General features: G+C 41.9%; 1 protein-coding gene across 5 annotated transcripts in view; it reads left to right on the forward strand.

Annotated features, from left to right (window-relative positions):
• Positions 1-13134, forward strand: part of Stil (STIL, centriolar assembly protein) — a 52896-nt gene that overhangs the window by 25183 nt on the left and 14579 nt on the right. For all 5 annotated transcript variants that reach the window (XM_063287731.1, NM_001399206.1, XM_039111180.2 and 2 more), the window contains 4 exons: positions 1430-1580; positions 3399-3514; positions 8244-8358; positions 10898-11836. In XM_063287731.1, the coding sequence (XP_063143801.1) occupies positions 1430-1580; positions 3399-3514; positions 8244-8358; positions 10898-11836 (1321 nt within the window). The remainder of the gene's footprint in view (positions 1-1429; positions 1581-3398; positions 3515-8243; positions 8359-10897; positions 11837-13134) is intronic.

Here is a 13134-nt window from a genome sequence, read left to right on the forward strand (position 1 = left end):
CAAGCCAAAGCTTCGTACAGCTCTGACCTATACCCCAAGCTTTTTTCCCCTCACAATGTACACAATATACATTATGTTTTGCTTGCATGTATGTCTGCGTGAGGATGTTTGATCTTTGAGCCAGACCTATAGACAGTCATGAGCTGACATGTGGATGCTGGGAATTGAACTTGAGTCCTTTGGAAAAGCAGCCTGCTGAGCTGTTTCTCTAGCCCCAACCCCAAAGTTATTTTGTTTGTTTTGCTTTTTGTTTTTCGTTTTTTTAGTCAAATACACCACTTTTCTTTCTTGCTTAGGCATTTCACATTCTAGGAGTATAAATAAAAGAATCTCTGTATTTTTTTCAAATCCTTTTATAGTTATACTTTTATAGTTTATTCGACTTTCCAAGTGAATTTTATTTATTTGTACTAAAACAAGCCAGATATAATGAGGTTGCCTTACCTGTGGTCCTAGCATTGGGAGGCTGAGGCAGAAGGACCAATTTGAGGCTAGCCTGGGCTGCATAACAAGTTCCAAGCCAGCCTGCATTATCTAAGTCCTTGTTTCAGAAACAAAAGGAGAAAAGGGATGTTGAATGTTTCTTTATTTTTATCATTTAGTTTATGTGTATGGGTGTTTTGTTTACGTATATGTCTGCATCACATGCATTCCTGGTGTTCATGGAGAAGAGGACATTAGTGCCATGGGACTGGAGTTAGAGGTGGTTGGGAACTAACCTGTGGGTGCTGGGTATTGAACTCAGTCCTCTAGACGAAGACTGAGGGCTCTTAACCACCGAGCCATCCCTTCAGGGTGCTAAATGTTAATTGTTGATTCTTTTCTATGATCTAGTACACTTGTTTCATTACCAATTATTCATCTTGTTTTAAATTTCTGTAGATAGTAGATATTCAGTAAAGGCTCAGGCGGGTGGGTTTTGAACTCCGGATCTCAAGTGATCCTCTTTACACTTGCAAGTAGCTAGAGATGCATACCATTGTGTGTGCATTCTTGAGATTCTCTCTCTCTCTCTGAAGTGGAGGGTGGGTAGGTAAGTTTTCATTTTCCATTTAATATGTTCCTCTTTTCTTTGATGTTTTGCAAAAAAGTGTTTCTATATTGTATTCTACTACGTTTTTTTATTGTGGGCTGAAGAGCTGTCTCAGTGGTTAAGAGCACTGACTATACTTGCAGATGACTCCGGTCTGATCCCCAGTCCTGGCTCTCTGCCTCCAAGGGCATCAGGCCTGCACATCGTGCAAGTACACAGTGCAGATTAGCATTTATATACATAAAACAAGTAAGTTATTTTTTTAATTGTTAACATTAAAGGTAAGCATGCATACTTTAAATAATCTACTGACTAGGTTGGGAAACTTACCAAGGAGATCTTTCAGTACAATGCTATTATCACAAAAATTTAATTCAATACTATTTTTTTGTTCAGGGTTTTTTCAGAATCTGGAAATTTCATCATAGTTCTTTATTCATTGACACATAAGGAACCTGAGTTTTATGAGTGCCTGCCTTGTGACAGTAGGACACCCGAGCTGCAGTTTCAGTTACTGACCAACAAGGAGACTTTTCATCTTTTCAAGGTAAGTGCTCATGCTACCTGCGTGAGTTATTTTTCTCATCACTCAGACCAAAATATCTGATAGAAACCAGGAAGGAGAGGTTTATCACAGCTCAGGGACTCCAGTCCACGCAGGTTTGACTGGCTGCATGTGCTAAAGCAGAACATCATGGTAGCAGGGCTGTGTAGTAGGAGAGAGCCACTCACTTCATGGCAACCTGGAAGCAGCGCTGCTGGAGTATAGACACCCCACTGTCTCTCCCTCATTCATCAGGGCTTCAGCAAACGGGGTGACACCGAGTGTGCTCTGGGTGCACATCGTCAGTCAGTCAGTCCTCTCTGGAAACTTGCTATTCACCAATAGCAAGCAGAGGTGCCCCACCCACTGAGGTGAATCAACTTCTTGTTCTTGTAGCCGTTGTTTTTCAATAGCTTATACATTTTCCAGTCGCTCATACACTTACACATTGCACTATTTGGTACTGTTGAGGATTTGTTGTTGTTTTTGTTTTTCAAGACAGGGTCACTCAGTGTAAACAGTCCAGACTACTGTCCTGGACTCACTCTATAGACCAGGCTGGCCTCAAACTCACAGAGATCTACCTGCTTCTGCCTTCCGAGTGCTAGGATTAAAGGCGTGCACCATCATGCCCAGCTGAGGATTCATTTTTGATGTTAGTGGTTTCCTTGTTACCACTTATGTTTTAAAATATGTGGGTGTAATTAATAATATATAAACTATGTTGTGGGAGCCAGTGACATGGCTCAGTGGTTAAGAGCATTGACTGCTTTCCACAGGACCTGGGTTCAGTTTCCCAGCAACCACATGGTGGCTCACAACCACCTGTAGTTCCAGTCCTAGGAGATCCAATAAAGTATATAAAGATGCATCTAGAAGCCAAGCCTACTGTCTTGGGCTTTTAATCCCAGTACTCAGTAGGCAAAAAGTAGGTGGATCTCTTAGTTCAGAGGCTAGCCTGTGTTCTAGAAGAGCCAAGCATTCATTTTAAGACCTTGTCTCTAAAAATAAAATGGTATAAAATAAAATAAATGATGCATCTAGGTGGTCAGTACAGAGAAGTAGGTCTTTGAAACTGTCATATAAAAACTAAATTTAAAGGCTAATCCAGGTGCAGTGGTGCATGCCTTTAATCCCAGCACTTTAATCTTCTTGGGAGCTAGAGACAAGACTGATCTCTATGAGTTCGAGACCAGCCTGGTCTACATAATGAGTTCCGGGGTAGTTAGGGTTATGTAGAGGAGCCCTCTATCAAAAAAGCAAAACAAATAATAATAATTAAAACATAAAGGACACCCTCTCCTTTTTGCCCACACTAGATTCAAACTCTTTGGCTCAAATAATCCTCCTGTCTCAGACTCCTTTAGTACCTAGGGTTACATGTGTCTACCGTTGTTTCTGGCCCTAACTACTTTTTTTGTTAAATTACTATTTATCTTAGGTCTCAAAATAAGCAATAACATCTAAAGGATTTTATTATAAGAATTATTTTATTATAACAATATTGAATAACTTCAAATTAATCATGTGGTTCCACTCAACTCACCTTGTTTTCTTCGAATTACGGATTGTGTCATTTCATGAATACATTTTTATATTTGTATATCATTGTATTCACTGAATGCCTGGGTACTGAACGAGTTTCACAATACAGGGTTAAGTTCTTATTTTCACTTATAAAGCAGTAAGCCAGGCATTCTGCAGAAGCAGGTTACAGAAATCAGGAGTGCTCCTGTCAGTGATCGAGAGCTACTGCTCGGATAAATAGGATTCTTGGCTGTTTTAAGTCAAATCTCAAAAGTATGACCTACTTCGTTTCAGAATGTTGAACCTTCTAGCAAAAATCTAATGCATTTTGAACTCAGTGCTGAGAGTCAAGATGCTGAAGCGGAGGCCAAGCTTTTTAGCAAGATTTCCAAGGATCTTTCAGTTAAGAGGTAAATATTTACTACCATGTGTTTCCTTTGCTAGTTATTTTCATTGAGTAATTAAAATAATTTTTGGGGCAGTAAGGTATCTTTTTTTTTTCCTTTTTTTCGGAGCTGGGGACCAAACCCAGACAGTAAGGTATCTTAATTAACCTGCCAGCCAGTCTATCCACTTGAGTTTGAGCTCTGGAAGCCAAGTGTAGGTGGAAGGAAGGGGAGAAGCAGCTCCAGAGTTGCGCGAGGCATGCATTCCCCCACCCAAAATAAGGAAGCATAATTTTCGGTTTAAGAGTTCCAGTTCTTTCGGGAAAACTTACTTGATAGACTCAGTTCAAAGTTGTCTTTGAATGCTAGGGTTGTTTTTGTTTTGTCTTATCTTTTACTTACTTGTTTGTTTGAAGAAATCTTAGTTTGCCCTTTGACTCTTCAGGTAGAAACTTTTTATTTTAGATCATCCTGGCAGGTGCCTTGGCTGTCTCTGGTGTTTTATTCATTTGTTTAGCAGGAGTATAAAGTAATGGGATGTGTTCCGATGTTCTCACACATACACTTTGTGCTTTGTGCATATTTACACTCCTCTACTTGTGTCTTCCCTCCCCTCCTCCTCTTAAGTAGTTCCCACTCGGTTCTCTCTCTCTCTCTCTCTCTCTCTCTCTCTCTCTCTCTCTCACACACACACACACACACACACACACACACACACACACACACACACACAGAGCTAAATCTATATCCAATATCAGGGAAAGCAATGACATTAATCATTTTGAATGTGGTTTATTTCAGTTAAACTACCTTTGAGCCATCCATTTTCCCGAGATTGTCATTACACCACTGTCATGGCTGAGGAAACTCATTTTCTTTATTCTGTCTTTGGTCTATGGGCATTTAGGGTGGTTCCTATCGTCACTGTGCTGTTAACAGTGCTACAGTAAGTTTTGGTTAATATTGTTATTACTTTTTGCAGTGCCAGGGATCAAACCTGGGGCCTCTCAGATGCTAGGCAAGTAGTGTACTATTGAGCCATTTTTTTAAACTTTTTATTTTAATTTAGAAGATTCATTTATCATATGAGTGTTTTGCCTGCATGTATTTATGTGTACCATGTGCACATAGTGCCTTTAGAGGTCAGAAGAGGGCCTCGGATCTCCTGAGGCTGGAGCTGTAATGGTTGTGAGCTGCCCTGTGAGGGCTAGGATCCTGTGAGTATTAGAGCTCTGCACATAACGTCAGCGCCATCTCTCCAGCCCCTTGGCCCTTTAAAACACAACCTGGACCTTCCTTTCCGTGCTCTTTAGTGTTAAATATTTAGAATATTACAAGAGAAATAAGCAGATATAAAGAAATTTTTATTTATTATTGGAATGCTTTGGTTTTACTGAGAAAATGGCTGGTATCAGATATATCTGCCTTCAAGTCTTTATTCGAGGTCAGAAATTAAAAATGTTTGAATCTCAAGATTAGAATATTGGCAGGCTATGATCATTCTGAGTTTTGTTTTTGTTTTTGTTTTGTTTCGCCTTTTTTAGCTTGTAGAAACCATCTGTATTCCTTATCTCAAAGCTGCTTACACTATTTTCAAAGCCAATAGCCTATCATCTTCAAGTCTCCCACTGCCTCTCCTTTTCCTTCTCATCCTCTCTTCCACTGAAGCTTTCATCCTCACATGCTCTCTCACCCTACCCTTTCTGACTGTGCTGGGTCAGCAGGCATGGGTGTTTGTGCCTTTAATCCCAGCACTGGAGAAGCAGAGGCAAGCAGATCTTTAGGTTCCCACCTAGCCTGGTGTACAGAGGGAGTTTCAGGACAGCCAGGGTCATGCAGAGAAATGCTGTCGTGGGTGGAGGTAGAGAGGATTGTTTTAAGTTTACTTGAGGAACCCATATAGTCACTCAGTCTGGAGTCTTAGGTCCACAGCTTGCACATTTAGGTACTGAGAGACTCTAGAGTTAGAGACGTGTCTGAAGCTCTTCTTCCCATCTTTATGGGCATAAAGTTATTCTCAAACAGATTAGGTCACCAGAATCGAGTGCTTCTAGTCTATGGCGGTAATAACTTTCTAAATCGTAGGCTTTACTTACCATTTTATTTAATATTTATGAAAGAACAGGCCAAGTTAAGGGAGCAGAATATTAAGAGATAGGTGTGTGCCTTAGTGTAGGGGCTTGCCTAACATTTGCAAAGCTCTGGGTTTGATCCCAGCACTATCAAAACAACAACAGAGTTGTTGAAAACTTTTAAACTTTTTTGTTTTCAACTCTGAATGAAGTGTTAATGAGGATCTGCCACTTTAGGATTTAGTAAATTTTGCCTAAAAAATTGATAACAATTTTAAGTTTTTCCTTTTTGGTTTGGGTGTTTTAAAAAAGGTGAGTTTATCATTTGACTTCAGCCCATTTTTGGCTCTGTAGTGTGTTGCACACATGTGTGAGAGATGAAGAAATGTAGCAGTATTCAACAAAATAACTCAAATGCACAGTATGTACTGTCTTCCCCTGTATTTGACTGTCTACCTTAAGCCTCTATCCTACTTGTTCTTTAATTCTGTTGAGATCACAGTCAATTCACCATCTTTCTATCCCCTTTCCTCTGAGATTTTATGTAGAAGGGATTAATTGTCTATCATTACTGGTAATAAAAGGCAGCATGACTCTCATCTGTCTGTGCTGCTGTCTGCTGAGATGTATCCATTTGTATCTAATATTTGACTTTGAGGGGTTGACACAAGTTTTTTGAGCCTGTTGGGGCACTGCCTTTCTGTGTCATGAGAGGCCTGCACTGAGCACATGGGATATCCTTGTGTAGTCTTCCTGTCCTTGTATGTCTCAGGAGAGCTTGATGGGACTGATACAGACCCTGCCTATCTACTCAAAACACATTGTGAGGATGCTGTCATTGCTTTATTGCACTGCCTTGCACAGAAGGACCCTTATCATTATTTTCCCTTCTAGGAAGAGGTCAGCTTATGTACAGCAGCACATAGGGTGTGTTTTCAGGAGCACGTTCTAAGCTCTCAGCTTCCTCATTGCTTACCTTTCCCCTATAGCATCCCGATGAGATTTTGTCCATTTACTAGGATGAAACAAACAACAAAAAACCTTTACGCACATATTTCAAATCTTTAGTCTCCCCCCACACACCCAAAACATTTTTTTTTCATTTTTTTTTCTTTTTTTCCGGAGCTGGGGACTGAACCCAGGGCCTTGCGGTTGCTAGTCAAGCGCTCTACCACTGAGCTAAATCCCCAACCCCCTTTTTTTTTTTTTTCATTTTTAATCTTAAACCTCAGTTTTAGCTTTTGGAACTCAATACCAGCATTAACATTTTTCTTTCCTCCTTCTCAGTGCTAGGGATTGAACCCAGGGCTTTGCATGTACTAATCAACCCACTACCACTGAACTATAACCCCAACTTTGTTAAAGAGTCCTGTTTTCAGGTGGAGCATGCTCTCTGGGATACAGTGACTACAGCTGACTAAATGTGAGGTAATTTTAAAAAGAACTTAGGAGCCAGTGAGATTACTCAGTGGCTGAAGCACTTGTTGCTGAGTCTGGTGTGTGAGTCTGATCTCCAGGACCCACTTAGTGTAAAAGAAAACCAGCGTCTGAAAGTTGTTCTCTGACTTCACACGCATAACACAAAATAGGTTGTTTGTTTTGAGACAGGGTTTCTTTGTATAACCCTGGCTGTCCTGGAACTTACTCTTTGGACCAAGCTGTCTTTGTACTCAGAGCTCCACTTGCCTCTGCAGCCCGACTGCTGGGATTGAAGGCATATGCCACTGCTGTATGGCAAAATAGGGTTTGTCTTTTTTTTAAAGGTAATAATACTGTTTTTCTTTTCCTTTGAGACAGAGCCTTACTTTGTAACCTTTGTTGGACTGAAAGTCTTTGTAGAGCACAGAGATCTGCCTGCTGTGCGGGAATTAAAGAGGCGCACCATCACACATAGCCATGTTTTTTAAAGCTGTGACGAAAACTAAACAAAAAGTATATAAAAATCCACCTCTGTGATTTTCGGTTTTCCCGTTGGATGTTAAATATGATGCGTTGAGTGTTGTTGGGAGTGTGTCATGGCTCACTGCTGTAAGGGTGTCTGAAGGAAACGTCATCCTGGCTCACTGTTCAGAGAGGTTTCAGACTTGGTGGGGAGGCCTAGTGAAAGAAGCCACTCCCCCCAGTGGCAGTGGACTTGAGTGGAGGCAGTTTCTTCACATGGTGGGGACCGGGACGTAAAGCAGGATGGAAGCAGAAGCAAGTATTACACTAAAATCCATTCTGACTGACCTAGCTCCCACTCCCAGGCCCTACCTGCCTCCTGAACGGTCCATGACCTTCCAGCAGGGTTATAAGCCGGGGTCCTAAGCCTATGGAGTACATTAAAGATTCAAACCATTGCAGGGTGCGTGTCGGTCACGCTATACTATATTTCCAGTAAGCACTAAGCTTGCTCTCTACTTTGTTCAGTGTGGTCAATCAGAAGGTGTTCAATGACTATCGAGGTACTGTAGCAGTTAAGTAGGGTTAAACTTCCCAGGATCAGGTAAATGGGGTTAGCTAAGCCCGAGTAGATCACCTTTCCTGCTAAATTAACACTGACCTAATCATTTAGTACCTGTGGCTGTCAGGTACTAAATTAAATATTTCTATATTTACTAAATGACATCACACTTCAAAACAGAAAAAAAAACAGCCCTGGTTTGTTGAAGGTGTCTCTTGTCTTCTTTTCTACTCTTTAGAGCCTCCCAAAAAGTATCTCCTGGGAAAATACCAATAAATAAGCGTGACACTGACCTTGAAGATGAAGACTTTTCTCCAAGACCGATTCCCAGTCCTCACCCAGTGAGTCAAAAGGTAATGCCGTGACAGCTGAGCTCACGTCCAGCTAGGAAGCTCCAAGTCTACAGCAGCACACTTAAGTACCACCTCATCCCTATATGAGGGTTGTTCTGACCATTATAAGATTATATCTTTATGTAGGAATATATTATACATCTTGCAGGTGCATACAATTAAAGTAATTATATATATGTTCGTATATAGGTAATAGTGTGTACCTAAGTGTAAGGAAACTGAGGTTTCAGCTGGCCGGCTGTCCATGCTCACATAACTAGTAAGCAGTAAAGCTTCGATTCCAAGTCTGGGGCTTTCACTTAGGAATTTGGTGCTCAGTCAACCATGAAGACCCAGCATTCTGTGTCACAGTGCCTGACAGTATTGTTACTGTTCTCAGAGAAAACGTCCTACTTGCATTTAGAGGTTAGATGCCAATAACCCTTGATTGTCACACTGCTTTTTAATTGCTACCAATTAGTGAACTATTTTAGAAATGTTTACCTTAATTGAACTTAATTGAAAGGAAAGGAAAATTAATATAGTTGGCAGCTCTCCCTTAAGAAGTTCACACCCACACTTTTGGGCATCTTAAATTTCCTCTCTTTCTCTTAATCCTCAAGCTTAAAATCTGTATTAAAATCTCCAACACTGCTTCCAAAAATTATAGTATAACAGATTTAATGATTCCTCCCATCTCTTATTTAATATTAGAAGAAGAAATACTTGAGTGACTTTAACAGAGAAATATTCTGAGGTATTTTTTTTTTTTCTGGTTTGGTTTGGTTTGGTTTTCCAAAGTTTCTCTGTATGTTAGTCCTGGCTTTCCTGGAATTTGGTTTGTAGACCAAGCAGGTGATCCTCCTTCCTTTGCCTTGAAAGTGCTGGGATTAAAGGTGCACCACCACCTCCTGGCTGGAGTGTTACTCCTTAAGGAATATTAACATAGCAGAGTGAGGGTAAGAAACTATAGTATAATACTCCTTTTTTGTTCTTGTTGTTCTGTAATCTAGATAATATTTATCAGTGTCATAATAAAAGGGGTTCCATTTTAAATAGTCAAAGAGCCAGGGGATGGTGGCGCATACCTTTAAAATCTCAACACTTGGGAGGCAGAGGCAGAGGCAGAGGCAGAGGCGGCAGAAGCAGAGGCGGCAGAGGCAGAGGCGGCAGAGAGGCAAAGGAGGCAGAGAGGCAGAGAGGGGCAGAGAGAGGGGCAGAGAGAGGCAGAGAGAGGGGCAGAGAGAGGCAGAGAGAGGGGCAGAGAGAGGCAGAGAGAGGGGCAGAGAGACGCAGAGAGAGGGGCAGAGAGACGCAGAGAGAGGGGCAGAGAGAGGCAGAGAGAGGGGCAGAGAGAGGCAGAGAGAGGGGCAGAGAGAGGCAGAGAGAGGGGCAGAGAGGGGCAGAGAGAGGCAGAGAGAGGGGCAGAGAGAGAGGCAGAGAGAGGCAGAGAGAGGGGCAGAGAGGGGCAGAGAGAGGCAGAGAGAGGGGCAGAGAGAGGGGCAGAGAGGCAGAGAGGGGCAGAGAGAGGGGCAGAGAGAGGCAGAGAGAGGGGCAGAGAGGCAGAGAGAGGGGCAGAGAGAGGCAGAGAGAGGGGCAGAGAGAGGCAGAGAGAGGGGCAGAGAGAGGCAGAGAGAGGGGCAGAGAGGGGCAGAGAGAGAGAGAGAGGCAGAGAGAGAGAGGCAGAGGCTGGTAGATCTTTGAGTTTGAGGCCAGGCTGATAGTGAGTTCCAAGACAGCCAGAACTACATAGAGAGATCTGATCTCAAAAAAAACTAAATAAGTAGGGGGAATGTTTATATGTATATGTTAGGTTTAGATTTTTTTAAGCCAATTTTAATAAGGTTCTTAAACACTTCAACTTCCCTTCTAGCCTACCTACCAGAGGTTAAGAAAGGTTAGTAGGAAATGGGGATGTGAACCTGTTTTGAAGTAGTTTTGGGGAGCAATTCCAATCTTCCTTGTCAAGATATCAGCATTTCAGTTGGGTCAGCAAACACCAAACACAGAAATCAGTAACATTGGCTAGATCCAGAATAAACCACGAGACTGCTGAATTGGCCAGAGTCTGAGGAAGCAGCCAGAAGCAGCTGGAATAACACGAGAAGGGGAAGTTCTCTGGTGCATTCTCTCTACCAAGTCATGACAAGTGAAGGTTAGCAAAGACCAGCAAAGTGTTGTAAGGCAAACCAGTGCGAGAGTGTGCACTCTCTGTAGGGTTATGTTTATATTCTTTCTCAACGTCACATGCCCTCTCAAGTGTCCACTCCAGCGAAACATTACACACCCCGTCACAAAACAGCTTCCAGGACCACTGGTCTGTTTGCAGCAAAACATCCTCTCATAAGACAGCTTCCAAAAAAATTTTTAAAAAATCACATGACAGAACTGAATCTCCAAAAATCCCCCAAATTTTCACTTTATATGAAACAACGCTGTATATTGTATTCCTGACTGCCATGTACCAAGGATAATGATTGATGGTTTAAGTGGTGAACAAATATCAACATGTAACTGAATATTATTTGGCAAATAATTTCCTTTTTGCTTCTCTTTATAGATTTCTAAGATCCAGCCATCTGTTCCTGAACTTTCGCTTGTATTAGACAACAACTTCACAGAATCAAGTAACCCGTCTAAGCCAGTGGAAGTGATGGCTGTGGAGAATCCTTTGTTGATTAAGCCCTCACAGCCTGAGCTTTGTGATGACAAACACAGCTCAGAAGCTAACACTGGGGAACCTTTCCTGAGGGGACTGCCAAATCAGTTAAGCCAGGACACTGCTTTAAGACAGTGCAGAGGGAAGCAGTCATCTACCTGTATGAAAGAGAGCCTCCCTTTCAGGAGCACTAATGCTAAGCCTTCTCTCAATGCGCCATCTCCTGATGTAGCTGAGAAACTTCAAGCAGTGTCTGCAGGGAGCATGTCAAAGGAAGACTACCCCGTGAGACCTTCCTTACTGGACTCTAGGCAGCCCTCTCTTGCTCCACAAGCCCACCCACACAATCTTGTTTTTTCACCCCATAATTCAACAAGACCAATGGAGCTTCAAGTACCCACTCCTTCATTACCATCCTACTATTCCACGAATGTCTGCAGCTGTTGTCAGCATCATGGCCATATTCAGTATAGTACAATAAATTCTTGGCAGGGAAATACAGTAGGGTCTGTTCAAGACCTCCGATCTGAAGCCCTTCCAAAACATGCATTCTTTCACTCAAGTGGATGTCCATCTCTGTGTCCTAATGCCATCTACTCATCAAGTAGTCCTGTTACCATGAAGCCTCAAGGAGGTGTGGACACCTATTCTCCCCACAGCAATGGAGAACCGTCCCCTGTGGCAGGACCTTCACATGTGGACTCGTGTGTGCCACATCCCTGTGCCGTGTGCATGCACACACCCACTACAGCCCCAGACAATGGCATGATGGGACTGTCTCCTGATGCGTATCGCTTTGTCACAGAACAGGACCGGCAGCTGAGACTACTTCAGGCACAGGTCTGTGTGGGGCTTTATTGGTGCTCTTAAATTCTTAGTGTATTTCCTTAATTATTGGCAACTCTACAGTGGTTATGCTTTATAAAATGGTAGAGTACTGAACTAGAAAAACCTTAGAGCTGAATTCTAGTCCCTCCTGTTTTATAGATAAAGTGAAGGTTAGAGGATAGTTTAGCCTTGTTCCATAATTTCTGGTTAGTAAGGCAAGGACCAGAGAGCAAGCCTTTTATCTCTGTATCCTAACCTACAACATAGTCGTGTTTTCTTCCAGTTTTCTCTAAACTTTTATATACAGCTAAATACAAAGGCTTGCATGTCTCTAGTTTTTCAGCCTTTGTGTTTACTCATCTGAGCCAATGAGTCTTTAGGATGTTCCTTGCTACTATATTTGATACCAGTTACTAATAAGAGGCCAGTTAAGAACCTCTATGTATCTGCTTTTTTTGTTTATTTTGGGTTTTTTTGAGACATGGTCTCATGAGTCCTAGGCCTTGAACCTGTGATCCAAAAGCCTAGGTCTTTACTGTTCAATACTCCTTCCCCTACCTACCACATACTGGGATTATAGATGTGTACCACTGTATCTAAGTGTCCATCTTGTATTTATCATCACCACCACCACCATCATCATCATTATCATTATCAACGATGATCATTGACTGAGAAGGATAAGAAATATTTTGTAGATAACAATTTCAGAGTAATACTTAGTCAGAATGGATTAAGGCTTTATATAAATGTCTAAATATGAATGAAAAGAACAGGCATGGAAGAAACATGGAACTACTGATAATAGTTTCCGCTAGAAAATGGAGTTGAGATGTCTGAAGAGGATAATGAGATAGGGAATAAGTATACTTTGGTGTTATTGATGCATAGTTCAGATATCACACAGTTTAACTATTAACAATGTATAGACCATTGGTTCTTTGTTAAGAGTCAGGGTTTTTTGTTTTTTAAGATTTATTTATATGAATCCACTGTAGCTGTCTCCAGAAGAGGGCATCGGATCCCATTACAGATGATTGTGAGTCACCATGTGGTTGCTGGGAATTGAACTCAGGACCTCTGGAAGAGCAGTCTATGCTCTTAACCATCTCTCCAGCCCCTTCTGTGTATGTTTTAAGTGTTTTTGAGACAGTCTGTGTGTGGGACTTGGGTGTAGGCTAGGCTGACTGGTCAGAGAGCCTGAGGATCTGCCTGTCTCCACCTGCATGGTGCTCCCATTGCAGTTACACATCACACCTGCCTTTTACTTGGTGCTGGAGATCAAAGTTGGGTCCTCATGTTTGCAGGGC

This window comes from Rattus norvegicus, chromosome 5 (assembly GCF_036323735.1).
Source record: "Rattus norvegicus strain BN/NHsdMcwi chromosome 5, GRCr8, whole genome shotgun sequence".
NCBI classification, from domain to species: Eukaryota; Metazoa; Chordata; class Mammalia; order Rodentia; family Muridae; genus Rattus; species Rattus norvegicus.